This window comes from Maylandia zebra, linkage group LG9, assembly GCF_041146795.1.
Source record: "Maylandia zebra isolate NMK-2024a linkage group LG9, Mzebra_GT3a, whole genome shotgun sequence".
NCBI lineage: Eukaryota > Metazoa > Chordata > Actinopteri > Cichliformes > Cichlidae > Maylandia > Maylandia zebra.
In genome coordinates, this window is record NC_135175.1 from 26126453 (window position 1) to 26152159 (window position 25707).

At 37.9% G+C, this 25707-nt stretch overlaps 1 protein-coding gene and 1 long non-coding RNA gene across 3 annotated transcripts; both read right to left on the reverse strand.

Moving 5' to 3' along the window:
- Positions 1-7362: 7362 nt before the first annotated feature.
- Positions 7363-16244, reverse strand: LOC112435345 (uncharacterized). 2 transcript variants are annotated; one of them, XM_024803790.2, is made up of 8 exons: positions 15893-16244; positions 14056-14174; positions 13785-13973; positions 11310-11453; positions 10215-11216; positions 8686-8844; positions 8144-8239; positions 7363-8065 (listed from the first exon to the last, which is right to left on the reverse strand). In XM_024803790.2, exons 4-8 carry the CDS (start codon positions 11310-11312, stop codon positions 7745-7747), a joined length of 1581 nt encoding a protein of 526 aa, XP_024659558.1. In that variant the 5' UTR covers positions 11313-11453; positions 13785-13973; positions 14056-14174; positions 15893-16244; the 3' UTR covers positions 7363-7744. The 2 variants fall into 2 exon arrangements, with proteins under 2 accessions (XP_024659558.1, XP_076744368.1); XM_076888253.1 differs by lacking the exon at positions 15893-16244 and adding an exon at positions 15167-15425.
- A 6285-nt stretch (positions 16245-22529) lies between these two features.
- Positions 22530-23329, reverse strand: LOC101480878 (uncharacterized). Its single transcript, XR_191211.3, has 2 exons — positions 23021-23329; positions 22530-22938 (listed from the first exon to the last, which is right to left on the reverse strand). It is a non-coding gene; the product is annotated as an uncharacterized LOC101480878 (long non-coding RNA).
- Between the last annotated feature and the right edge of the window lie 2378 nt (positions 23330-25707).

Consider the following 25707-nt stretch of genomic DNA (forward strand, 5'->3'; position numbering starts at 1 on the left):
TCCCCGTGTGTCTAGAGCCGTGCATTTGGGTCCTCTCTTGCCTTCACACAGCCGCCGCATGACAATAACATGGCTCTTTGGCTTCTTAACTTGGTGACTGTGTTCAGCTGTGAGCTGTTTATCTGTTGTTGCATTAAGTAGGGAGGGCTCAGTGGCTTTATTACCTTTTTTTGCTGGAAACTGCTCTCTGTTGCAGCAGGAAAATAGGCTGTTTATAACAGTGTTCGTACGCTGGAAAACCAAAATAATGAGTTTAAATAGGCTAAAGTGCTCTTTAAGCTGAAGAAAATGCTATGCAGTGTTGGTCAAGTTACTTGAAAAAAGCAATCAGTAACTAATTACTGATTACTTCCCCAAAAAAGTAATCCCGTTACTTTACTGATTACTTATTTTCAAAAGTAATTAATTACTTAGTTACTTAGTTACTTTTTAAAAACACGATTTACAACCTGAATAGGTGATAAAGCGATAGATCTTTCAGCCCAATTCTACTTTTTCTACATAATCCATCATACAAAATGTAATCAAATGGAAAAGTCTCTTTTTTTAACTTGTTTTATCAGTTTTAATCTTTTAACTTTATGCGTCAAGCAAACATTAAATTATATGCAACATTCTCTGACTTGAATAAATTTGTTTAACATTTAAACCTATTTTCTACACATTCCAGCTCATAAAATAAAATAGTTTTTGTGTTTACACTCACTCTTTCAAATAGATGCAAGTAAAACACAGCAGAAAATAAATAAAGTCAAAGACTCAGTGGTCCTGTTGCTCTATTTTCACCTGTAAAGCAGGACTGCGGTAGGCAGAGGTTTACCCTGGTGCAGGTGTGCCGCGGTCAGTTGAAGAATCCTCGAGTTTCTCTGTGAGTTTCCCATTACGTCGTTGCGCACTCGGTGCTTGCTCGGAAGTTTAGGGTTTTTTCGCTGTAAAAAGAAGTTTTCTTCCCACGCACGATGGACGCTAATGTTTTTGTCACTTTTTATCAAACTCAAAGTAAGGTCAGTACTTCCACGCTTTAAACGCTGCACGCTCATACTCTCTCCCACAATCGATATGTGATCCATTGTTGATCTGCACACAGCTGGTGTCACTAACAGCGCACTCGCTTACGTCACTGTCATGAGACATTCTCGCAAAAAATCACGGTTTTAGTAACGCAGTAAAGGGAAAGTAACGGTAATCGAATTACCGTTTTTGCAATAGTAATCCCTTACTTTACTCGTTACTTGAAAAAAGTAATCAGATTACAGTAACGCGTTACAAGTAACGCGTTACTGCCCATCTCTGATGCTATGTGACTTACATGGCATAGATTCATTCCTATAAGCAGTCCTGTGACATGTGCGCACTTACTACTCATTAAACAAACAAAAAAAGGTAACTAAGACAGTTTTGTTGGTTGGGTTGAATATTACAAAATCATCTCATTTGTGAAAAAATTATATGCTTGTTGTGCAGGGCCATGTTACCTGAAGTATTTTTTAATATTGAATGTTATTTATTTTATTCTGCTGTTATCAAGTTTTTCTTTTATGGTTTATTTCTATTCAGAATTTAATTCAACAAAGAAAACTTTCATACATTTTATATTCATTACATATGAAGTGAAATATTAAATTTTTTTTGCTTGTTTGAACTTTCATGATTATGGCTCATGAGAAATGCAATATCACAAATTACTAGAAATTCCATTTCAGTAAATTACTATTCAAACATGGGCGAGACTCCAGACTTGACAGCTGTCCAGGAGACGATCATGGACACCTTCAACGAGGAGGGTAGTCTGCAGAACGTCTCTGCTGAAAAAGCTGTCTGTTTTCATGGTGCTGAGTCGAAAAGGAATATGATGGAAAGTTTACTAGAAAGAAAAAGTGTGGCAGGAAATGGTGCACAAGCAAAAGAGAAAGACCACAGGCAGTGTTGGGAAGGTTACTTTTAAAACGTATTCCACTACAGATTACAGAATACATGCCCCAAAATGTAGTTTCTAATCTCTTCCGTTAAATGTACTCAATGTGATCTGAATACTTTGGATTACTTAATATATTGTAAAGTTTTTAAAACTACATGAATGCAGCAATCACATCCTGTAAATTCTTGCTTGTTTTTCTCTACCAAGTGGATGTTTGTGACAAAGTGGATGAGCAGTTGTAATGCTCTCCACTTGTCCCAGATGTGTTGACCTTTTTTTTTTTTGCACATCATGCACATTATTCTGTCTCGGTATTTCTTTGCTATGATTTGCTATTTTTCAAAGTAACATTGCTGCAATAACTATCCCGGGTTTGTTTGTGTAAGCATTCTGTTTCCGGCAAAACAAACACTCTGCAAATTAAGGCAAATACTCATTTACATGTTTCTTTATATTTTATTATGTTACAGATTAAATAATTTGTTCATACTTTGTTCTTTCTTTGCAGTCTTCATATAGGTCAGGTGTGAGGAAAGGCCCGCCTAGCATTTCCTCATTTTAAAGTGCAACCTGCTGATGTCACACTGATGTCACATCAGCAGGTTGAACCGAGAGGAGGGATTTCTTTAACCATAGAAATGCTCCCTTTTTTTGTTTTATTCGTAAATAGAGCCGTTTAGTTGTGTAAATGTGCTAATCAGAAGTGAGAGGATATTTTTAGTCAACTATGTAGAGTTTTAGATCACTCAGCTCAAGTGAGTGGTACTGGCTGGGCTAATTGAAGGGAAACTGATGGCCCTATATATAGTGAGTCTCTGCCAGACTCAGATGAGAAAGGAGAGGTGAGCTGTGTTATCAAATCTATGTACTTTTGAGTTTTTTTTATTTAAGTTACTTTGGCGGAAGTTTTGTTAAGTTTCACGTATAGAGTCCACTGTAAATAAATTGCTCACCTCTGGAATCCCAAAATGTCTGCTGAGTCTGCTTCCCTACCACCTTCTTGCCCAAATCTCTCTGAATGGACAATATATTTATTGTAGGGGAGCAAAGACTTATGTTAACATCAGATGTTAACAAAAGATAAGATGTTAGCTTGGTGGCGAGTAGCCTTCAGTAATAGTAATAAAGCACACAGCAATAGTACATCGAAGATACTGAAGTGACAGGTAGCTACCACAACAACTCATATTTTGCATTTTAAATGCGTAATGCCGGTAAATATATTCCATTACTCACCAGCACTGTCCACAGCCTTAAGAGAATTTGTTGATTCAAGAGCTTGGGAAGATTTCACAAGGGGTGGACTGGAGCTGATGTCAATGTGTCGAGACTCGTCTTCAAGAATGGGGCATTGCATTAATAGGTGTAATAGATGTTGCATTCCTAATATAAAGTCATTCCTCACCAAAGAGAATGTCAGAAGCAGCTTATCTAACATGTAAGCAAATGTGTAATTCATATAGATGTGTGTATGCCAGCATATTTTTCTGTTTCCTTTTTTTTCTGCCCCTCATTCTCACATAAATTATAGTTCACAGTATGCTAAGAGTATCCAATAAATATCAGGTCTTTAACATGTGTTCAAGTGTTTAACATCCGTGTTCAGCCCATCAGCATATGGGTGACTGGCAGTCAGATGTCTAGCAAAGTTTGTACGATATAAACAAAGTGAAAGTTTGAAGACACACAACAGCTTGGGCAACGTGGAAAAAATGCATGACATCTACAGTGTCTGGCTCCACTTTTTCCTCTGTAGTCATTTGATAAACAATACACGCTCTTGTTTAGTTGTGTGGGTGGCTGCCGTGGGGTGACTTGAGGTAGTTGTCTAGCAGTCCATCCCAGCCCCCTTTACCTTCTCATCCACTAATTGGGCAGTTTGCTGTCTGCAATGGACACGTTTTGGGCCAAAGAGAATATAGTTCCAAGTGAAGAAAATTTCACATACAATCCTATTTGGATGGTAGCTGGAAAACTGGAGGTAAGAGACAATAAGAGCGAAACAGCTAATTGCTTGAGTCTATTCAGTGTTTCCTTTCCTGCAGTGGTTACTTGTGTGAGTAGGTGCGGTACTCAGCAGGACAATTTCCAGACATCACTGCAACTCAAAGAGAGCTTCAAATAGCTTCCACTGTTGGAAACAATCTATCCAGCCAATGCTTTTTAGACTAAATCATTATCTCACAATGGCTTCTAAAGACACAGGTGTTCACAAAAAAAGCCTTTTTAAAGTCTTTTCAAACCAATTGCTACCGTCCAACGTGTAGGGTATTGGATTTGCCCATAAAGGCTCTTTTATAATTTCCTTTTCAATAGTACCTTAATGTCAAAAGTCATTCAGCTCCTGGTGTCATTTAACCTTCTGAATTTCTGCCATTATCCATGGTGAATATCACGGGTAATTTAACCTAACAGCCCTTTTCTTTGTGTAATTATACCCATTACAGCAACGTGAAGGATTTCACTCCGTCAACTGTCTCTGTCCTCTGCTCTCCTGCACAGGTCATAGATTCAGCTCATCTTTTGAAACCAGTGCCAGGCCCATCATACAGTGCCACGATGCCCACTGGTGGGTCTTTGAGGACTCTAAATTGGCAGACAACAAGTTGATTGAAAAGTTATCTGAAAGGATTTTGAGAGACATTAAAACAAAAAAGCATGGCACCTGTATGTCCTAGGCTTTGGCTGAAGAGAGCTCAAATCATTCATGTGTAATTTGGCAATAAGAACATAATTATAAAGTATGAAGCTGAAAATCTAGATGAGATTTTGAGTATCACAATACTATTTTAGTTTGTGTAATATTCAGTGAAGGAAGGCTACTCAAGTCTTAGCTGAACAAACTAACAGACTCATATTGCCACACTGAGAGCAATAGTGCCACCATGGCAAAAATAGCAACAACTTCACTTTGAACTAAAATATTACAGAATTTTAAAAATAATTGTCAAACTTCATAACAAAAATATTCATTCCTGAGCCAAAGGAAACACATAAGGAGTCCAACATATACTGGCATTAAAAGTTTTTTTGGATGCCAGAATTACACTCATTCATTTAGGAGCTTTGGAGTGGATTATCAGTAATATAACACTGTTTTTATTAACACTGGGATGGTGTGTAAAAAAAAAAAAAGCCCAACAAATGAACAAAAACTTACAGGAACCACTCTGTACGGTTTAGTTTGACATTGTCTCGCTGAAATAAACAAAGCCTTCCCTGAGAAACACATTGACTGGATGCCACCATATGTTGCTCCATAACCTGTATATTCCATTTATCATTAATAGGGTCCTTCATAAATGTTACCAATGCCATGTTCACTCTACAAGTCACAGCTGCTGACTTTTGAACTGTGTGCTGATAAGCTGGATGATCTCTCCTCTCTGTAGCCTGGACTCTGGGGTTCCTGATTGATCTGAGCACAAGATGATTTCCTTTTTCTCTCAAGTGCATCTCATATCATTTCTGGCCCAGCAGAAGTGACAGTATTTCTGGATCTTGATTATTTACATATATATATTTACACTTACACATTTTTCTCTTTGCCTGGTTTCTACTTGCATGTTTTAGTTGGATTTTACAGATTCAGTGACAAACTTTATTTGCCTGCAATTAGATAATGTGCATTTCTGAGGCCATGCAGTGATATTCACTGGAGAATCATGACTGTAAAGTGGAGTCGCCTGAGGGCTGAAAGATCACGGCCCTATAGATTTCCAGCCTTATCCCTCCCTTACTATGATTTCTCCCATTTACATGAACCATAGATGAAATACTAAATTATTTACACTCTGTTTCCATCTTTTCTGCTAATCTTTGTATTACAAATACAAATTCATCTGTTTCAGACTTTCAGTATTTGGACTATTTTTAGTAGTCTGCTTTTTGTGTGTGTGTCATTTTCCCCCCGCTTTTTTTCCTATTTGTTTTTTTTTTTTAATACAATTCCTTTGGAAACTAAACAGTACTTAAATGTATTGTTTATCTCGTAGCTAATGCTATGAGATGTTTAAAATGTGAAATTAGACTTCAATCTGCATGAAAATGAATGAATTCATGAATATATAATTCCACATTTATTTCAGTGATAAACCACTGAAAGCAACAGAGTAGGAACAGGACACCGTAAAACTACTGTAAAGCATGTATACAGTATGAATGAACACGGCCATAATCAATATCAAATCACACTCAAAACACTAAGGAGAGTGACACAGGCTGAAATAACTTCCAACTCTTACATGGAGCCAAGCTATTAACACCCCAGCATGTATGCTGAAATCAAATCTGACAGTAAATGTGTTAAAAGATTATGCAAACTTTAATATATTAGGATTTACAGACTATGTTTCTGGCAAGTATTTTCATATGAGACTTTTCTATTCCAGTCCATTAATGAGCTTCCACACTCATTGTGATGAGTCTTGGGAATTGTCCTTTGAAAGTAAAATTAATAAGTAATGCCATGCAAAACTTTGGAAACTTGTTTTGTTGCTCATCAGAGACTAATTGGTGGAGGATTTGTGGTGTAATATTTGCACCCTTTACCAGACATTTGACAGTCTGATATCACACCGTGAGGGATCTGGACTATATTAAAGCTGTTTAAACTTAATTGTATTTTTCATTGACTCTACACTGTAAAAAAAAAAAACGTTGCTAAAACTTAAAAACTCAAGGCAACCGACTGCATTTACGTTTTTAGGTTCTGATGGATAACTTATAATTTCAAGTTTAGGAGATAAGTTGCTTTAGCTAATGTTTTTGTGTTGACAAAATTAATAATTGTCCTTTTTCTCAACTCATATTTTATTGTTTTTGCAACGTATTTCCTAAAGTTTACACAAGGTATTAGTTTTAGTTTCGGCAACGTATTTCCTAAAGTTTACACAAGGTATTAGTTTTAGTTTCGGCAACGTATTTCCTAAAGTTTACACAAGGTATTAGTTTTAGTTTCGGCAACGTATTTCCTAAAGTTTACACAAGGTATTAGTTTTAGTTTCGGCAACGTATTTCCTAAAGTTTACACAACATATTTTTTTTTGTTTTGCCAATCAATTTCCTAAAGTTTAGAAAAAGTATCTTTCATAGTTTTCATGAGGTGCTCCCTGTTGTACCAATGAATGTTTACACAGTTGATTTTCAAATAACTTTGTGTTCAAACACAACTGCACCACTGACAATGTTGACTTTTGAGATCAGCCATTTTTAACATACTGACAACATTCAGCCACAAATAAAGTCCTTCCAAAAACACAAAAAAAGTCAAATTTTTGTAACAAATGTTACTCATCCAATTTTAAAGGTGGTGTTGTCAGACAGAATATCAAACCTATCTTGATAGATAGTCACTAACAAACGGATTCAAAACATCAGATGGCAGGATGTGAACAACTTCTATCTGGTTTCCATACAGCAAACAACTTTCAAACAAATTTTTCCACCACTTGTCTTTTAATAGTAATCAACACTCCAATTTCCTGTGAAGTTCAGTATCGCGCCACATTTGTTATAAAACTAGTACAAATGTACCTAAAACCAGATTATAAAAATTGTTTAAAACAGCTCAAGTTAAAATAAAACCTTTCAACATTTTATAATAACATGTTATACATGAAATCTGCAATCAGTCATGCAAGCCACATTAAGTAAAGTTAGAACAGAAGACATTGATTCAGAACTTTCTGCACCTTAGTTTTCTTAAAGACAGAAATGAACTTTTTTCAGAGCAACTTGCCACGAAACCCAAAAACTGTAAATCAAAACAAATTGCCATTCTGTTTTACACAAGTTGTATTTGAGTTGAACATGTTGTCAAATAGGTTAGACTTTGGTTAAGAGCTTGGTTTTGAAGCTTCTTATCCTCTGGGAACAGGTAGATGTCAACTCCATAAAAATGTGTTGCACAGCTTCAAATGTGTACTTGAGTTCTTTGGGAAACTCCATGTTGAGCCCATAAAGTAGGCCAAACAAGTAGGCAAAGGCAGTGGGAAGGTCTGGCAGATCATCAAGAATAATGTCCTCTTCCAAAACAATGGCAGTGTTGACCACTGTGGACTGCGAGTTGGGTCCCACGTAGTCCTCCAGAACAGTGAGGATGCCCACCGTAACACCTCGGGTTGCCCTCTCAACTGGATCTGTATCCTATGCAAAATAAAAAACAACAGTACATATAAGTCTCTGAAAACCAAAACTGAAGATTGAGTAGATTTGCATACTCACCAGACATGTTAAGAAGAGTTTGGTCTCGTCGTCGCGAACAAATATCGGTAACCCTTCCAAACTGATGGTTCGTCGATGCTGGACTATGTTTGAGACCTAAAACAAGGAAATCAAATAAGACTCAGTCTCATTTATAAACCTACCATTTTGTTTTTAAAACACATTAAGTGTTGTTGCTCAAAATACAGCCTTAAGAAATAAGATGTTGAAATGAGTTATTACAGATAATTGGTCATGTTTTTGTCAGTTTTTTTTATTTATTTATTTTTTAAGTAATTTTGATGTGCAACAAATGTAGCACACTTATTACAACATTTATAACAAAAAGTGCCATGAGTGGGATGAGAGTTGAACTGTCTGTCATGACCTGCAATCTGCCAAACACAGCGCTGCTTGTTAGCTTATAATCCCATTCAGGACACACTTTTTGAAAACTAACAATTTTTACATCAATTTAGTAAATATTTAATAAAGTATCTTTTGTTACAGTGGGAACTTCAGGTTCCTCATAAACCAGACACAAATACATTTTTATATATTACCTGTTCATCAAACTTCTGCAACAGGGAATCCATGTCATTGCGGAAAGCAGCTTTTCTAATTCGATACAGCTTAATCAGCCGAAGTGAGTAAGTGTCGAGGGCAGTCAAGAAGGTCCCCATGAGATCCTTGGTGGTAATGCGTGAGAATTCCGCACAAATCTACAAAGCAACAAAAAAAAATATAGAAGAAAACTTTTAAAGGTACATTATATAAAAATCACATTGTTTTCAAATTTGTTTAAAAGAGCTTAATTTCAAAACATTTAGTCTCGGTTGATCTATTGGTCAGGCCTTGATTGGATTTTTTTTTTCCTTTAGTGGTAGTGGTGGTACAAATTATAACTGACGTATTAAAAAAAAACAAAAAAAAAAACCCAAGAAAAATCTGATCGGCAGATCTTACAGTAAGTCTATAGAATACCTAATCAAATGTTGATAAGACAAAATAATGGTTTCAATTGTTACAGGATTCATTGCAGAAAAGAAATAAATCAATAAATTGTATTTTAAATTCATTGAAAAAATTCCATTAATTTTATAGTTATGTAGGAATGAAGTAAGAATAACATCCTGTGGTCAAATTTGTATACTTTCATAACACGTAAGTGACTTTCTCAATCCTGTTCTGTGAGTTTCATGGCTGTTGCCTGCTAAGGGTCAGCACCAAAAGATTCTAGATGCCCAGTGAAGACACGTCATTGCGGCGACCGTGGTTCAGGGGGTTGGGAAGCTCATCTGTAACCAGAAGGATGCTGGTTCTATCCCCAGCTCTCTCTGTCCTGGTCGTTGTGTCCTTGGGCAAGACCCTTTACCCTACCGCTTACTGGTGTTGGCCAGAGGCGCGATATGGCAGCGTCACTTCTGTCAGTCTACCCTAGGGCAGCTGTGGCTACAACTGTGGTTTCCCTGCACCGATGTGTGAATGTGAGAGTGAGTGAGTAGTGGAATTGTAAAGCGCTTTGGGTGCCCAGAGAAGAGCGAAATAAAAGCAATCCGTTATTATACACAGCAAGTTGACAAGTAAATAGATTTCACTTCAATAGTTGTTGGTAATACCAAAATTAGCTTCATATTTTTAGAGCCAAGTATTTTTTTTATATTTTACCACTAGCATTGTTAGCTCATCGCGAGCCTTCAACCTTTTCTACAAGATATTGGAGTGATACAAAGAGATGCTTTTAAAGGTCCTATATCATGTAAAATCAACTTTTTGGAGCTTTTAAACACATTTTAATGTTATTTCCTTAGATTAAAAACCCTCCAGAGTGGTTTTTGGCTTAATTCAGGCATTTCTTAGTTGTCTCAGTGAATCCTTTCCCCATAACCTTGGCTCAGCTCTCTCTTGCAAAACGACTGACTCGTAACATTGGGATTAAAATTTCTTTCTAACAACTCCAAATGCCTTGAAATTTTTCTGGGTGAATAAATGAACGTTTTCCATTTTAGAAATAAGACCACACTGGGGAAAAAGGGAAGAAGAAAAAAAAAAAACGGAAGTTTTCCTTTAAATATTTAAGAGATTATCTTACCTGTTCTTTCAAGAAGAGAGCTGGCCATCTGAGCTGCATTTCCTTGACCAAGGGCTGCATCTCCACAACTTCTTTCCTCCTGAGAGAGAATGTGATGTCCATCTTTTGGGTGATGAGTGCCATGTTCTTATCCCTCTTCTTCATTTCATCTTCCAAAATGCATCTTTCATTTTCAAGAGACTCATCATTGTAGTTTTCTGGGCCATCAGGGATAAAGTTGACTTCACCTCGCTTTGGTTTCTTTAAGGTAAATCTATTTGAGCCACTGTCATCTTCTTCCCCTCTTCTTTTTCGATTGACTGCAACTTCACTACATCCAGCTTTACTTAGCTTGGAACGGTAGTTGCCAAGCTTGAACTTAATGCTTGTTGCCCAACCATCATATCCTGTGCCATTGCCAGGCTCTTTGAGGCAGGGATGTTTGGAAACTAGCTCCTGTGCAACAGATGTTATTTCATTCTTGTCAGGGTACGCTTTGATTGCAAACATTTCTTGTGCCAACTTGTCTAGAATTTCCATCTTGATGTCTCTTGTTACACTTAAATTTGCCCCTGCTTTCTCATATACCTCATTGCCCTTGCGAAGTTTTAACGCTACATCATAGGAAAAGGTTGGGATAGGAAATGGATTTGGCCACTGTGAAGTGCTACGCATGTAGGTCTTTGTGGATGAGGATGGGCTGAAAGAAGATGCTGAACTCACACTGGCTGTATCAATAGATGAGATAGCGCTATGATCAGATGGAGTCTGTGGTGGCGAGGCTGATGCATTTTCCTCCCAAATGAGGTGCAACACTGCCCGTCCAGCAGGTAGCTCCTTAATATCCATCAGGTTGCAAAGTGCGTTCCCAAAATCTGGGTCTTCATATTGTATTGCAAAGTCACCTTCAAGTCCAAGCTTTGCTTGTAGTTCATCTTGAAGCTGCTTCACAGATTCTGGAACAGTGGACAGTTGGATTTTTCTGATAAGTTTTGGACTGACGTGGACTCGCAGTAACAGGGCCTGTGAAGACAAACCAAAAAAAAAAGGGCGCAATTCTAAATAATTGACAAATTCAAAGTAATCAACTGAAAACTATTTATGAATAATACATACCATCACTTTCAATGCAGGAGGCACGTAACAGGTGTCACCATCAGTTGTCCATCTACGCAGTATTCAGCTAAAGGGTGGTAATCATTCAAATCTTCTGGGTCAAGTATTTCCAGATCTTTGTAGCTGCTGTCAAGCCGATATGATCTGTAGTGTTCCATAAACCAAGAGGAGAGCTTTGTAGCAACAAATGACACTTTCCCAGAGTCTACCAAAATGTTCAGTATCTTGTAGAATTCAGGTAGTCCACTCAGTTGTCCTGATGAAATGATCATGCCTTTAACATACTGGGTCCCATACAGATAAACACATTTAGCAAATGACACAGCTTTTACCTGTGGATATTTCAGTTTCAAGCACTTCTGAAGATTTTCATTCAAGAAACAGATGTCAACTGTGTCAATATTATCAACATGCAGACTTGGTTTAAAAAGACTGTGACCATCTAACAAGTATGCCATCATTTGTTGATGCTTTGAAGAAAGTGTTAGTAGTATATTCTTAAAACATTGGACATCATGCACAGTTTTCTTGAAAAAGTTGTGCTTAGATTCAAATCGAATAGTCCACAAATCAACTAAGGGACCAAAACAACGCACAAGATGACTATAATGTTCAATATAGTGGTGTTTTGGCTTCAAATTAAAATCAGGAAAAGTCTCTATCAGTAATCGTCGATGATCCAATATTTTGGTGTCCAAGTATGACAATATTTCTTCTGATAGAGTTGTCGAGACAACAATTTCAACAAGCTCCTTAAGGTCCATCAATACTTCCCATGATGGCTCATGTTCTGGTATACGGGTCCCAATGATAAAAGGCAGCAAACGCAAAAGTGTCCAGTTTTCATGTCCATTGCCACTCACTCTTCCTGTTCCAAAACTGGCTTTTGTAATTTGTTGTGGCTTGTTGAGATTATCAGAGAATTTATATGGAAATGATTTTATACGTTTGTTTAATCCTTCAAATGTAATAAAACCCTTTCTGATTAAATCTTGAAGACACAAACACAATTCCACAGGGACAACACCTTCAAAGAAATCATGTAATATATCTGGAGGAAATCCAGTGACTGGATGAAAATAGGACAACGCACTTAAGGCACAGGAACCTTTGACACCACACACACTTTGTCTTTGACCATCCTCAAGCTCTTCTAGAAAAATGTTATGCTGTTCCACAGTTCTTAATGGAAATTCTGTAGGATCAAGAGCTGCAATCTGATGTTTATCAATACTACAAAATCGACAAAATTTGTCGACATTAAAGGACTCCAAAAAGCCTGCAAGGCTGTGAGCCCCAAGGTTATCTGCACAGACACAAAATACAGTTCCCTTTAAAAAACTATTTAAAGATTCAACATACACCCCTGTGCTTTCAAGACATTTTAAATCCTCAATGAGTGGATAAAGAAAAGCATCATACCCAAACTGTTTAACGTCTACACTTTTACCAAGAAGAGCAAGCTGTATTGAGTGTAATGTAGAACGAAACCTTGCAGATAAATTGAGTACAACCCAATAGACAGCAGTTATTTTATGAATTTTTCGAGATGTTCCTAAAGGGTTGCATATTTCAAAGTCGTCAATATACAAAGCTAAACTAATGCAAGTATCTTGCAATCCTAAAAGCTTGTTGTTTTTGAAATACTGCCCATCTCTAAATGATCTGTAACCTTCACTAATTTCTTTATCAAATGCTAACTTTTCAAAGAAACTTTTCTCTTTCAATAAGTTCTCCAAGACCTGGTTTACTGAGACATAAACAAATGTATTTCTAGTTCTCGCTTTGTAGATGTACTCTGTAGGCTCAATTACATGAAAATTATTCTTGAAATAAATATTTCTCTTGTAATCAGTAGATAATGCACCTTTTGGTTCTGTTGAGATAATTAATGGGTTGGTTTTGAAAAGTGCATCATTTATATTTTTAATTACATCATCATCTGCCTCAATGTTCTGTTCAGCAAGCACCTGTTTGATTCTTTGAAATGAATGAACCTGAGAAAATTTTAAAATGTCACTAATTTCCTCAATAATTCTCTGCAAAGCACTTTTAGAAACATGTAACAATGTTTGCATGCATAGAAAAAGTCTAGCTATTTTATGTTCAAGACATTGGTAATCTACAAACTCATTGTCCTCTTTATCACTTGATGCTACACCTGAACCACTTGGTAATGTCTCTGGCTCCTGAGAGGTATTTAAGGATTTATCAGGGGAGCTACTTTCACTAGGACATGCATTTGCATGAGAAATCAGTCTAATACAGTTTTTTATATCTTTTGAGTTTTTGTGCTTTCTGCTTGTGTGTGACGTAAAGGTTGTTAAATTGTTGGTAGCATAGTCACATTTTTGGAAAGGACAGGATACAGTCTGATTTTTTTTTAAGTGCCTTAAAATATGTGAAATAAATGTATGCTGTGAGCAGTTTTCCTTAAATTCACAAAAATCACAAAAAAATGTTGAGATCGCCTGCCTTTTCTTAGCCCTGTTGTGTGATCTGCTGAGGTGAGACTTCAATGCCCCTCGTGTCCTGAACGAACAGACGCAGTCACTGTAAACACAGGGCAAATGAAATCCTCTTCTATGTCGTAGCTGGTGATGTCTTAAGAGTACTTCTTGGCTTGAACAGACAAAAGAGCAGAACTGGCACTGCATACAAAAGCTATAATGAGAAGAGAGGAGAGGACAGTGTCAACAATTCAAAAGAAACCTGAATTAATCTCAAATTACCAAAGTTACATTACCTGATAATGTGTTTGGGGCGGGGGGCAGGCACTCCTGTTCTGATTCCTCTCCTTACCAACTCCTCATCAGTCCCTCATAAATCAGGACAAGCAGTGGTCTGGAGTTGGCTTTTAATTCTCTAAATAAATAAAAATAGCAATTAGTTTTAAAATAAAATACCAGCTTCCTGACATTACTTAAGAATTTTTTTGGCTCACTAAAGTGAGCTGATTCTGCCTTGTAAAATGCCATGTGAAACACAGTAAAACAAATAATTTACAAAACATACATTACATCAAATGTTTAATTTATTTAATTTATTATTAACAAATTGTATTCTACATGGAATGCACCAACAGTATACTGGGATGTATTATGTAAGCCAAGGATAATTTTGTGTGATTGGTTTTACAACTTAGAATGACAAACATTGGATTGAGAGTATGAGTGGGATAAAACTCTTGAAGCATCTGTTTAAATTATCAGTGCATTTATTAATGGTGCTCCATAAATAAACCAAAACAATGTTGTTTTGTGCATAACAAAAAGCTCACAATTGTGCAGTCAAAATGTAAAATAAAAGATGCTGAGCATAATAACAAAGACAGATTTTGCAGCTGCTCTGTTTCCAAGTTCTACTGCGCAACTGACAGCCTGGAGTTTGAAATCCTCTTTGTAACCGTGTCTCTTACAGGCGCCATTTATGGTCCTTACACGCATAATATGGTAATATTACGTTGAAGCAGAGTACGTATCACTCTGCGAGGCTCCTCGGTAGCCGTAATGCTCCAACAATCCATCAAGCAGTGCAGCTTCATAGCTTACCAAAGTCGTACCAAAACATTTTTTGACATATTTTTTTAAGCTGTGTACCACATAAAATTGGTTCGAGGTCAGTAAGCACAACCAGAATTCATACATAAGGCAGACTGTCGATTTTTGAGATGAAAGCATTTTAGGCCGTGCGTCAACGCGTTAGCCCGGTTAGCTCACTAACGCCACCCAGCCCCACGCACGGGGTGATCCGCGGTAACTAGTTAACGGAGATTTGCCCCGTTAATGCAGTTATGGCATTAACTTTACGCTGACAGTACTAAAATAGTAATCTTCAAATGTTTTCTTTTTACCGACCAGCTCCTCTTTGATAGCTGCCGTGTCCATCTTGTCGTTGCCTGCAGGTGAAGCGATGGGGGAGGGGGAGTTGTGTTCAGTGAAGGAGAGAGGCGGAGTAACACAGCGTAGAGACAAAAGTGGACGAAAGAGAGGCAAACTTGCGGCTCCACGAGTATAATGATAATGTAGACTATATCGATATAAACTATATTGTCACATCTCATATTTCATTTAGTTCATTTAGTGGAGCTCGCTGGCCATGAGGACTCCACCACCCCGTTCACACAGAAACTAAAGCACACATTTTATTGGCTAGATGTGATTCGAACAAATTAAACAACATGGCAGCAGGCGCCCCCGAACTTTATTTTATTTTATTTAAATAGCGGTGGGGGGTTGCTGCCGTTGGTCATGAGTGAGCCAGCCTATTTTGTTTCGTTCGGTGGTATGGCGGCCACAGACTGCACTTCATGAAATACGCATAGGGGGTGTCGCGGAGGCTTGTCAGATATGAGCGCGCCTCTTTAGTAGCGAAGTTTGTCGGATTTTCATTGTTTTGTGACATGGAATCTTAAATGATATAGTAAACACATACCCATAAGCCACAAGGCTTCTTAGCCAAGAAAGTAATGCTATGCTAAGTTTCGGAAAAATACGAAGAACTTCAGTTGTGATATTTCTAACAGACAAATTGAGACTGTTCAAACATATACTGTCTGATATAATAAAAGAAACATTACTTGCCTTTAGAAACTTGAGATGAACGATCTATCCAGCTCCTAGCCTCACGTTCTCATTAAGGCAGACGGGCAGGTGGCTTTCAGTCCTTGCAAAAGCGCAAAGTAGACCCCGTAGCATCCAAAAATATGAGATGCGCATGCGTACTCAGGCACAGAAAGGCGCCAACAGCTTCAACTCATGTAAAACTTGAATTCATTCATTTTGCCAGCAATAAATTTCATCTGAGACCAACTTTTGCTCCAAAACGTTAAATGATTAGTTGAAACCCTTAATGTATTTGAGTTTATGGGCCAACTGAACTTTTATTGTTGAATTGTGAAAGAAATGACTGTAAGCTCAACAACTGCAAGTTTGATTTTTTACAGTGTACCGAACAAAACCTACATATGTTGATTATTATTGACACAACATTATTGACACTTCTCACAACAGCAAGCGTTTAGTTGTACAAAAGAAGGTAAGATGATGTACAATACTGTGCAAAAGTCTTGAACCACACTTCATTTCTTAATATTTGAACTTGCGTAATAGTTTTCCAGGTGTTCTGAAGATGTTTCCCAGTTTTTCTTTGGAAGTCTCCTGTTTTTTTTGTTTGTTTTTTTTAAGTCATTTTCAGTCCAGTCCCATCTGCAAAAAGTTATTTTTCAGCATGGCTTTTTTCCACTGTTCCATTTTTTGCAAACAGTTGTCACATTGGATCAGTCCACATGATCCCACAAACAGAAGCATACCTGGATAGAAAGCATACAATGGAACACTATCCTTGGCTGGTCTCCCTAGAGCCTGGACCTCAACATCATCTTGACAGAAAGCAGAACAAAAGGCAGCCAACCATTCAAAGCAGTGCTTTGGATGTCCCTTCAAGAGATGCACCTGGCTCATCAGTTGAGCCACTACTGTTTCCTGGAGCCTCACCAGAAATCATCTCAGTGTATGGGTGGATGTCAAGAAGGTATTCTTAAGGAAGGGAACCAGTGCAAACAGGCTGGGGTTTGCCAAACAAGAACCGGACAGAAAATCATGCAAAACCATCTGGAAAGCATCTGATTGGCAACGGCTTTGATGTTTCAGCATTACAATGACACCAAACACATAGCATACCTTGGAAAAACACACAGTGGAACCCTATCAGTCATGGATTGGCCTCCCTATAGCCTGGACCTCATCATTATTGAAACAGTGTGGGATCATCTTGACGAATAAAGGCAGCCAAGATCCAGAGAAAAGCTATAAATATCCTTCAAGGAGAACTATTCCTGAAGACTCCTTATAGAAATGGCAAGAAATCATGCCTAAAAGAGTTCTGGCCGTGTTGAAGAATAAAGGTGGTCTTTCTGGTCTTTCTAAACACTGACTTTTTATACAAGCTCTGTTTTGGTCAAGCCTTTTATTACAGCTCTGCTTTTTTATATATATATTAATACAATTTAACAGAGATGCAAGCTTTTTTTCTGAGGTCATTAACAGTTTTTTTTTCCCAGAGGGCAGCCACTACAAACATAAACTTTTAGAAAATATGATACAGCCACCAGCTCACTCCTGGTGGCTGCTTGTCGGGGCCTGGAGCCTGGGGCTTGCTCGGGCCACTTCGGGGGTGGGGTGCCCTCGGCCTCTTGGCCTGGGGCTCGGTCACTCTGGCACAGCTGGCTGCTGGCGGAGCTCACGGGCACGTCACTGCAACACCCCCCCCCCCCACCGGCTTCTGCTCCGCGGTTGCTGGGCGACCCCTCATCTGGGGCTCTCCTCAGCTCTTTCCAGGATAGTGGCACGGTTGCCCCTCCGTTGGTCTTCCTTGGTCTCCTTTGCTCTTGGGGCCTCTGGATGTCTGGAGCCTTAATCTCCTCCATACCTGCCTTATGCCCAGGAGGACGGGGCTGTGGCTCCCCACACCCTCTAGCAGATCATTACATGAAGGAACCTTTTAAATACAAGCACGCTCACAGGTGTACACACGGGTGCTCACACAAACAAACTACACCCTTTTGGCTGCTACCTCAAAGCACACTGTGCGCTTTTGCTCTCACGTGCTGCACAATAATATTTAATATTTAGTATTTACCGTTATATTCATATAGATCATCGCGATGATGTTGTTTATTATATTGCTCTCTTTTTCTTTGCTTGTTTTCTCTTTTTTCTTTCTCAACAGGTGATCCAGGTGATTGATATATGTATTTTATGTCTGTTTGTTTTGTTGGTTTTTGCCCTATATCACCGTCCCGCTTCCCTGCTCTTTTTCTTTTTCCCAGTCAAGTCTGTCCCGTGTTCAGCAAATGAAAATAAAATAAACAATAAAAGCAAAGGTGAATCAAATAGACCAATACGGCAAGGCTGGGATGGTCCATTTGGTAAAGTAAATCCGTTGGGCATCTTTTGTTGCCTTTAGACAACAATTCTGATGGCAAAAGAACCAAACTGGACAGGCAAAAAAAAAAAAGAAAAGAAAATATGATACAATATTGTAGATGAGATTTGAAAATGAGCTCAGCCATCTTCATAAATATTGGTATATAGATAAATGACAAGAAACATTTTTTCTGCAGAATAATTATTGGTGCTTTTAATAGTTTATATACAATTTCCCTGTAATACAATTTAATGTATAATGACGTGTTCTCCTAGTGTTTTATTCCTTCTTTTTCTAAAGTAAAAGTTCTAAAATTCCTCCACCACTGCTCATTGTCAGCTAATATTAAATACTTTTTGGTAATATAGTAGATATTTGTTCAACTATACAAGTAATAATAATTTACAATACTTAAACCTACACATGAGAGCAGAGAGTTGGCAGAAAGGTAAAGTGCAGCAGGAAACTGAATAGGGTAAAAGACGGGCAACAGAAAACTGTATGATTTAATCTGGTCCCGTCTGTCGTGTTGTACAGTGGAATAAAGGGTGGACTGGGGCTCTCTGCTCGCCTTTCTATAAAAGTCACCACATGCCACTGGTTACTTACATTAAAAGAAGGAGCCAGGCAACACACAACAGCATTTATAGCCTAAGCTAGTTTGCAATCCCCGTCTCTAGTTGGGCCTTTAAAACACAAGAAAATGAATAACACATACCACAGGGTACAGACTACAGTATGATATAAGATTATAACAAAACGGCAAATTATTCATGGCTCCATGACTGGTTAATCTTTAAAAGCTGTTTCAGTTTAAATTTAAAACAATCTCAATCCGGCTCCAGCTTGATTTCCGAAGGCAAAGAATTCCACAAGTTCATACAATGAACAGAGAATGCCATTTGCCCAAACAGAGATTTCCAGAGAAGCACCTCAGAGTTTCCAGTAGATGTTACTGAACTCAGAATTTTAAAACTGCAGGTCACTGAGCACCTTGAGAGCCCAAATACTAAAACATTTAAATATTAACTTTAAATTAGCGAATGCAATGCAAATAAACACTTTGTTTACTTTCAGAAGGTCATTTCAATGATTCACTTTTAAAATATATATTTTTTCATCTGAAATTTTAATTGGCCGATTATATGTGTAAAGTTGTTTTTCCATACTGCAAATATTGCTGGAACTTTAACCTTGCTAGATGTTCTTCTCTGTGTATCATGGAAGCAGGCGACGTTGTGTCTGAACTTTCTACCTTGTTTCCACAGTCCAGGTTCACACCACTGCTATAATACTTACTTTTATTATTTACATTAAAAAAATGATGCAATTTGATAATAATTAAGGAAACAGCTTGCAGCAATAAATATTCAGTCATCATTTAAATCTTGGCTTATAAAATATCCGCTGCTAGCTACATAAGAGGCAATACAGAGCTGCTGTGAATGACGGAGCTTCAAGCCCCAACAAAGTCACTGAAAAAACTGTGCTTGGTGTTTTTGTGGCAGATTGTAGATATATACATGTATAATTTGGTTTTGTTGCAGATAGCAATCACCATCACTGTTATTTTGATCTTTCATTCACAGACCTATGATAATATGTAATCATTTTTTCAGTGCTTTCATTGTTGAGGATGGACAACATGTTTTGTAATAAAACATGATCATAACCCAGTGAATGCATACAAAATCTCAGTGCAGTAAGTTTGGTAAGTGTGATTGTTGCATACTGTATTGAGCTATAGGTTGGCTAATTTGAAAGAATCAAACTCAGCTGCAGATCAGGTACAGTTGGAAAGAGTAGACATCGGGTAAGAAAGGTAACAGCAAAGTGAGTTACTGTATAATGCTGGAGAGCACATGATGTCAACATTGTTCAGCTCTGTTTTCTGTTTACTCAGAAAGCTAATCCTACAACCCAAGTAAAAAATTTTATTGTGGAAGAAAACATCAGTCACCAATAATAAAAGTGACATACATGAAGGTGATTTTCAAATAAGTTGGTCAAAGTTAGAATTATAATCTTGTCATGGTAGCTGTGCTGTGCTGTGCTGTGCTGAGACTGAATGAATTCATACAAGGTGTTAAGAGCAAAGTTTTGGAGCTCTACCCATACAGTGCAAAAAAGCTTGGCCCCTTCAATGACATCTTTCTGGGGACGTCTACAGCACATTCACTGTTCCTGTTGTACACAAAAAGATCCATGTTACATTCTCAGGCATTTGAGGGAAAATATTTATTTAAAAAAAAGACCTCGGCTGTGATGGAGGCATTGGAGCACTTTCTAAAAAGACAGCCTTAAAGTGGATAGTGTTCAAACTTAAATGAGGTTAAATCAGATCACATTTCTTAGATTCTTGTATTTGAATGAGCTGTGTGCCTTTATGACTGTTTACTGGACTCTTGATCGGCTTTTTTTGTTGTTTTTTTGCCTGTGTTTTATTATAGAGTACTCGTTTTTGGAACTAGTATGCACTAATTATGAAAAAAAAACCTCACTCTGCTACTTTAGCTACAAACTTGGTCTTGTAAAAGTTTTCTGGTTGATTCACATTTGAGACTTTGAGTTTGTTTTTTGTTTGGGTCATTCTCCTGGTTTTATATACTGGATGTAAGGCTGTATAAAGAAGAGCTATATACTATACTCAAATATGGTGATCTCATGCTAAAATGAAATTTGACTGCCTGGAGAAGGAGCCAAAATATTTTGATCAGAAGATATTTGCATTTGAATAAGAATAAATGAATAGTATAGTATGCCATTGTATATTTTTATATATACATATATATATAAATAATTGTTAGTTGGTTTTTTTTGCCATCAATAAAATCTGATAAACACACATCCTTACAGTTACTATGAGAGAGGTCAAGTTCAGGATTTTGAGAGTTCGGTTGTTCATAACTAATGCATGAGCTGAGCCTGAAGACCTTTAAATTCCAACCTTGACTTATGGTCATAAGCGCTGGGAATGGCCTAAAAGAAGGAAAATCCAAATAAAATGATGATTGGCCAAACCATTAAGATAGGGAAAGGGTTTAGATATCACTCAGGTGGTTCTCATGAGTACCCTCCATTCACTCGGGGAAGAGATTTCCCGACATGTCTAATTTGTAGAAGACTACAGGGTAGACCTGGAACACACTGGAGAGATTATGCATCTCATCTGGAATGGTAGAGCCGGCTAAGCCTGCTACAACTTCATTGAACATGCTGTAGCTAACCAGCAGAAAATAGATAACTGATTTTAAACCAGTGAGGACATCACCAAACCCTTAATTATAACTTTTCACATTTAGTACATATTCAGCATCATTGCCATCATTTTAAATTGTTTTTCACATTACCTCTTTCAGCCCATTTTCACTGTTAAACAAAATAACTAGCTGAAATAACTGACCAAAGCAACTTATATATAGCTACAGTAGTGTGCAAAAGTCTTAAGCCACCACACATTTCTTCTCTGTACATAACTACTCATTGAAGAAACAATCCAGAATTTACATTTAGGGACTTTCGTGGAATGTATAATACACTGATGCAAAATAATGTGTTTTTTGCTCTTTTTTTGGGGGAGGGGGGGCAGCGTGTCATCAAAATGGAAACTGAACAAGTGGAGGACAAAAGAAGACATTACAGGCTTTTTAAAAAAAAAAGAAAAAAAAAAAGCATATGCTGTGTCTCACAGTCATGTCCTTTAAGAAATAAGAAATCCAGCAAAGACCTGACATAAGACTTGAGATGCAGCTGGCCCTTCAGTTGATCCATCTGTTGGCTGTTGGCTTAAGCCTCATCAGAAATGGTCTCACTGGAGGAGCGGCTGTCAAGAAGCCATTTTTAAGGATTCTTAAGGGAAACGGGGAAATAAGGTTGAAGGATGCCAAATTATACAAGAGCTGGACTGAAATTCAGTGGCAACAGGTCTTTACCAGCTTCCCTTTTCAGCATAAAAATGATCCAAAATGCAATAACAGCATACCTAGATTGAAAAATGTAGTTTAACACTGTTAGTAATGGATTGGCCTCCCCAAAGCCTGAACTTCAAAACTGTTAAAGCCCTTTGGGATAGCAAACATCCAAAGAAGAGCTTCAGATGTCATTAAGGAATTATTCCTGAGGACTATTAAAGAACTTCAATAAAGCTCATCTTAGACTTCAGGCAGTGTTGAAGAATAAAGGTGGTCATGCCAATTATTGTTTTGAGTGTGTTAGAATTACACAAACTGTCACAGTACAAGCCGTCAGACACAGAATGGACCCAAAAGACAGATTCTACACAGACACTCAAGATACGTGAAGGACGTTTAATTACAAGAACAAGAATAAATACAATGCTTGTGCACATGTACAGCGACTGCATACAGGGGTGAGTGAAATGCCAAGGCACGAATGAATACTAGCAAATGGGGCAGGGACGATATATAGCGGAGAGAGACAATTTTACTAGAATAGTAGTGAGCAAAAGCTGTGACGTGAGCAAAGACACTATAACTATGCATACAGAAATGGCAATATATAAATGATTGTGGGTAGAACACTATGACAATTAAAACACCAATTATGGTAGGAGAGATAAATACTGCAAGTTATCTGTTTGAGAGCATGAGCATGACAATGGGGTCCCAAAGCTGGAGCTGGACATCGTAGGGAATATCTAATCAGACCGAGAAACGAGGGAGAGAGCCGGTGGTCAGGGAGACTGTAAGAGAGGAGAGGTGTATCAGAGTGGAGGTAAAACGGATTGCAGTGAGATATCCAATGAGAGTAATTCTGTGGCTTACTTGTCCAGAGGTGGAGGTACGTGAGAGGAGGAGGTAAGTTTGTGAAGGTCCGGGTGAGTATTGATCCAGTACGAGAAGGTCCAGTAGTGAGACAAGGGGGCAGGCAGACAGGTGAGAGTGTAGACCGTACCCAAATGATGGCTGTGATGGCGGCAGGCGAGCTCAACGACGGGGCCGAGAGTCGCTGTAGCCCGGTGGCAAGAATGTTCCATGGACACAAGCTAGTTAGTTGCGATTCAGGCATAGAGCAGCTGTCAAGGCTGGACTTAAATACTACAGAGTTAATCAGCTCCAGGTGCAGCTCCTGAGAGAGACGAGGACGACTCCGCCCAGAGGAGGAGACATGACACACAGCAGAAAAATACTGCCACTCACGCGGCCCATGACACAAGCTCTGCTTTTGCCCCATACACTACATATATTTTGATGTATGTTTGCATGTTTCAGAAAATCACTGCACCGTTTTCCTGGCAAAACAAAATGCAATGACCCGTATGGAAAAGATATATATAAATCTTATAAAGTTTGTGTCTGTCCTGTGTGAAACTTGTATGAAAAGCATAGAAGAGTGAAAACAGATATAAGATCCCTAGAAAAATTATATAAATGAAACTTGTATGTTTTGGATACAAAAACAATATATGAAAGTGGCCACTTTCATAAGTAAATCATATATTTTCTATTTCTTTTCCATATGGGGAGTGACTTTTGCACAGTATTGTCAAAATTAATTTCCATCCGTTTTCACTCCATCCAACCAGCAGCAGTGTACTTTACTGAGTTATTAATGACTTCACTGCACTTTCAGTCTTTGTAAAGCCAGCGAGTAGACCAGACTGGATGTGTTGACTGGCTGGTTCTGACTTCTATATGAAGTAACTTGGCTGAAGCCAAAACAAAAGGAAAAACTGAGGAGAACTGTAAACAAATCATTCTATTTTTTTTAAGCAAAACTTTTCTGTATTACACATTATGCTATTCAGATAAAGTACTGAAATAATCCATTTTTAAGGATTTAAAGCCAAAGCAAAGGGTCAAACTGAAGTTTCCAGAGTTCCCCACAGGGTAGCTGCATGGCTACATGGTTTATATTTATTTTTCAGCCAAATAATGTGTTCAAGGAGGCTCAACACTTTTTGATTACATGAAAATAAGCAGTGTATAATCTATTTTGCTACTTTAGCTGCTTACATTCCTTTTTTTTTTGTATTTCTTTGAAAGACTCGGCTGAATTTACAAAGAAATACACTTATCATTCATAACACATCCACTTGATCAGATTTCATATTGTTCTTTCCTTTGGTCTGTAGTATGAAACTACTATTATGGAATACCAAAGGCCTCGGGTCCAAAGTGAAAAGTCCCATTAATAAAGAAGAGATTACTTTCACTTGCTGTCAAGACCCGGTGCTGCTAAAGGATTGATGCTCTCACATTAAATCAGCCCCTTGAAAGGTCCTTCTAAAACTGTATGAGTGCCAACTGTATAGGTAATTTTTTTCTCTCTATTATGTTTCACTTTCAGGGCATGTTCAGTGGTTTTATCAAAGCATTGATATTGGGATTTTGCTTTGTTTGTTTGTTTGGTCATTTTTTAGAAACTGTGCATTTGTCTCTTTTTTCTTGTGTGCATTTTGTTTCTTTCTTTCTTTCTTTCTTTCTTTCTTTCCTTCTTTCTTTCTTTCTTTCTTTCTTTCTTTCTTTCTTTCTTTCTTTCTTTCTTTCTTTCTTTCTTTCCTCTTTCTTTCTTTGTCTCCCTCCATTTCCCTCCTTGGAGCCAAAGGGTTTGTTGTTCACTTTTTGTTGTCTGAGCCATCATTCAAAATGCAAGGCTTTCTGCTGACAGGCACTGAAGCAGGGAAATGAGAAATGACTTACACAGTTTAGCTCCTCTTCATTTTCACTTGCCTTATTATTATCAAACGCGCGCACGGGCACATTCCCACACACACAAGTGGGCGCGCGCGAGCACGCGTGCACAGTGCACACACTTTCACAGATGATTAGTGAAGTCTCCTCAGAAGAAAGACACCTAAATCTGTAAAGTGGTGAGAGGTTTTTTGTCAATGTCCGCACTCCGTGACATACAGTACATTTAGCAGACTCTGACACTGCAAAGAGCGATGACCCCTGCGCACCACTAATTAGCCATCATTCATAATTGATTAAAGTCTGAATGTAAATAATAAATGTAAACTGAGTTTTATTTAGGTTGTCTTGTCAACTACAGTTACCTAATGCATTACTAAGAGTGGATGCAAACACGGGCGCATAATGTTGGACTAATCCCTGCATTAGATTTAGTTAATTATTTTAAATGGCTAAGAGAGGTTGGAGGTGTCTCCTGGCTTTGTTTCGCATTCTTTATAAAGTAATTTCACATTCTGGTCATGGGAAAATGATGGACCAGGGTCCTGTTTTTCTGAAGGAAGCATTTTAATTTTGACACTGAGCCAAGATTGGCTTTACTCCTTTGGAGGATCGTTTTATTCTTTCTGAGGGGAATGCCAAAATCAAGCTATCCCATTAAAAGCAGTTTTGTCTCACTTTATATCCTAAGTTAGACTGTCAGTTGTTGTAGTATTAATAAATGAAAGAACTACACTGCCCTCCCACTAGTGTGCATAAATGATATACTTAGTTTTAATAAAGGTAAACAAATTAGACGTGACAGCTGATGAGCTGAT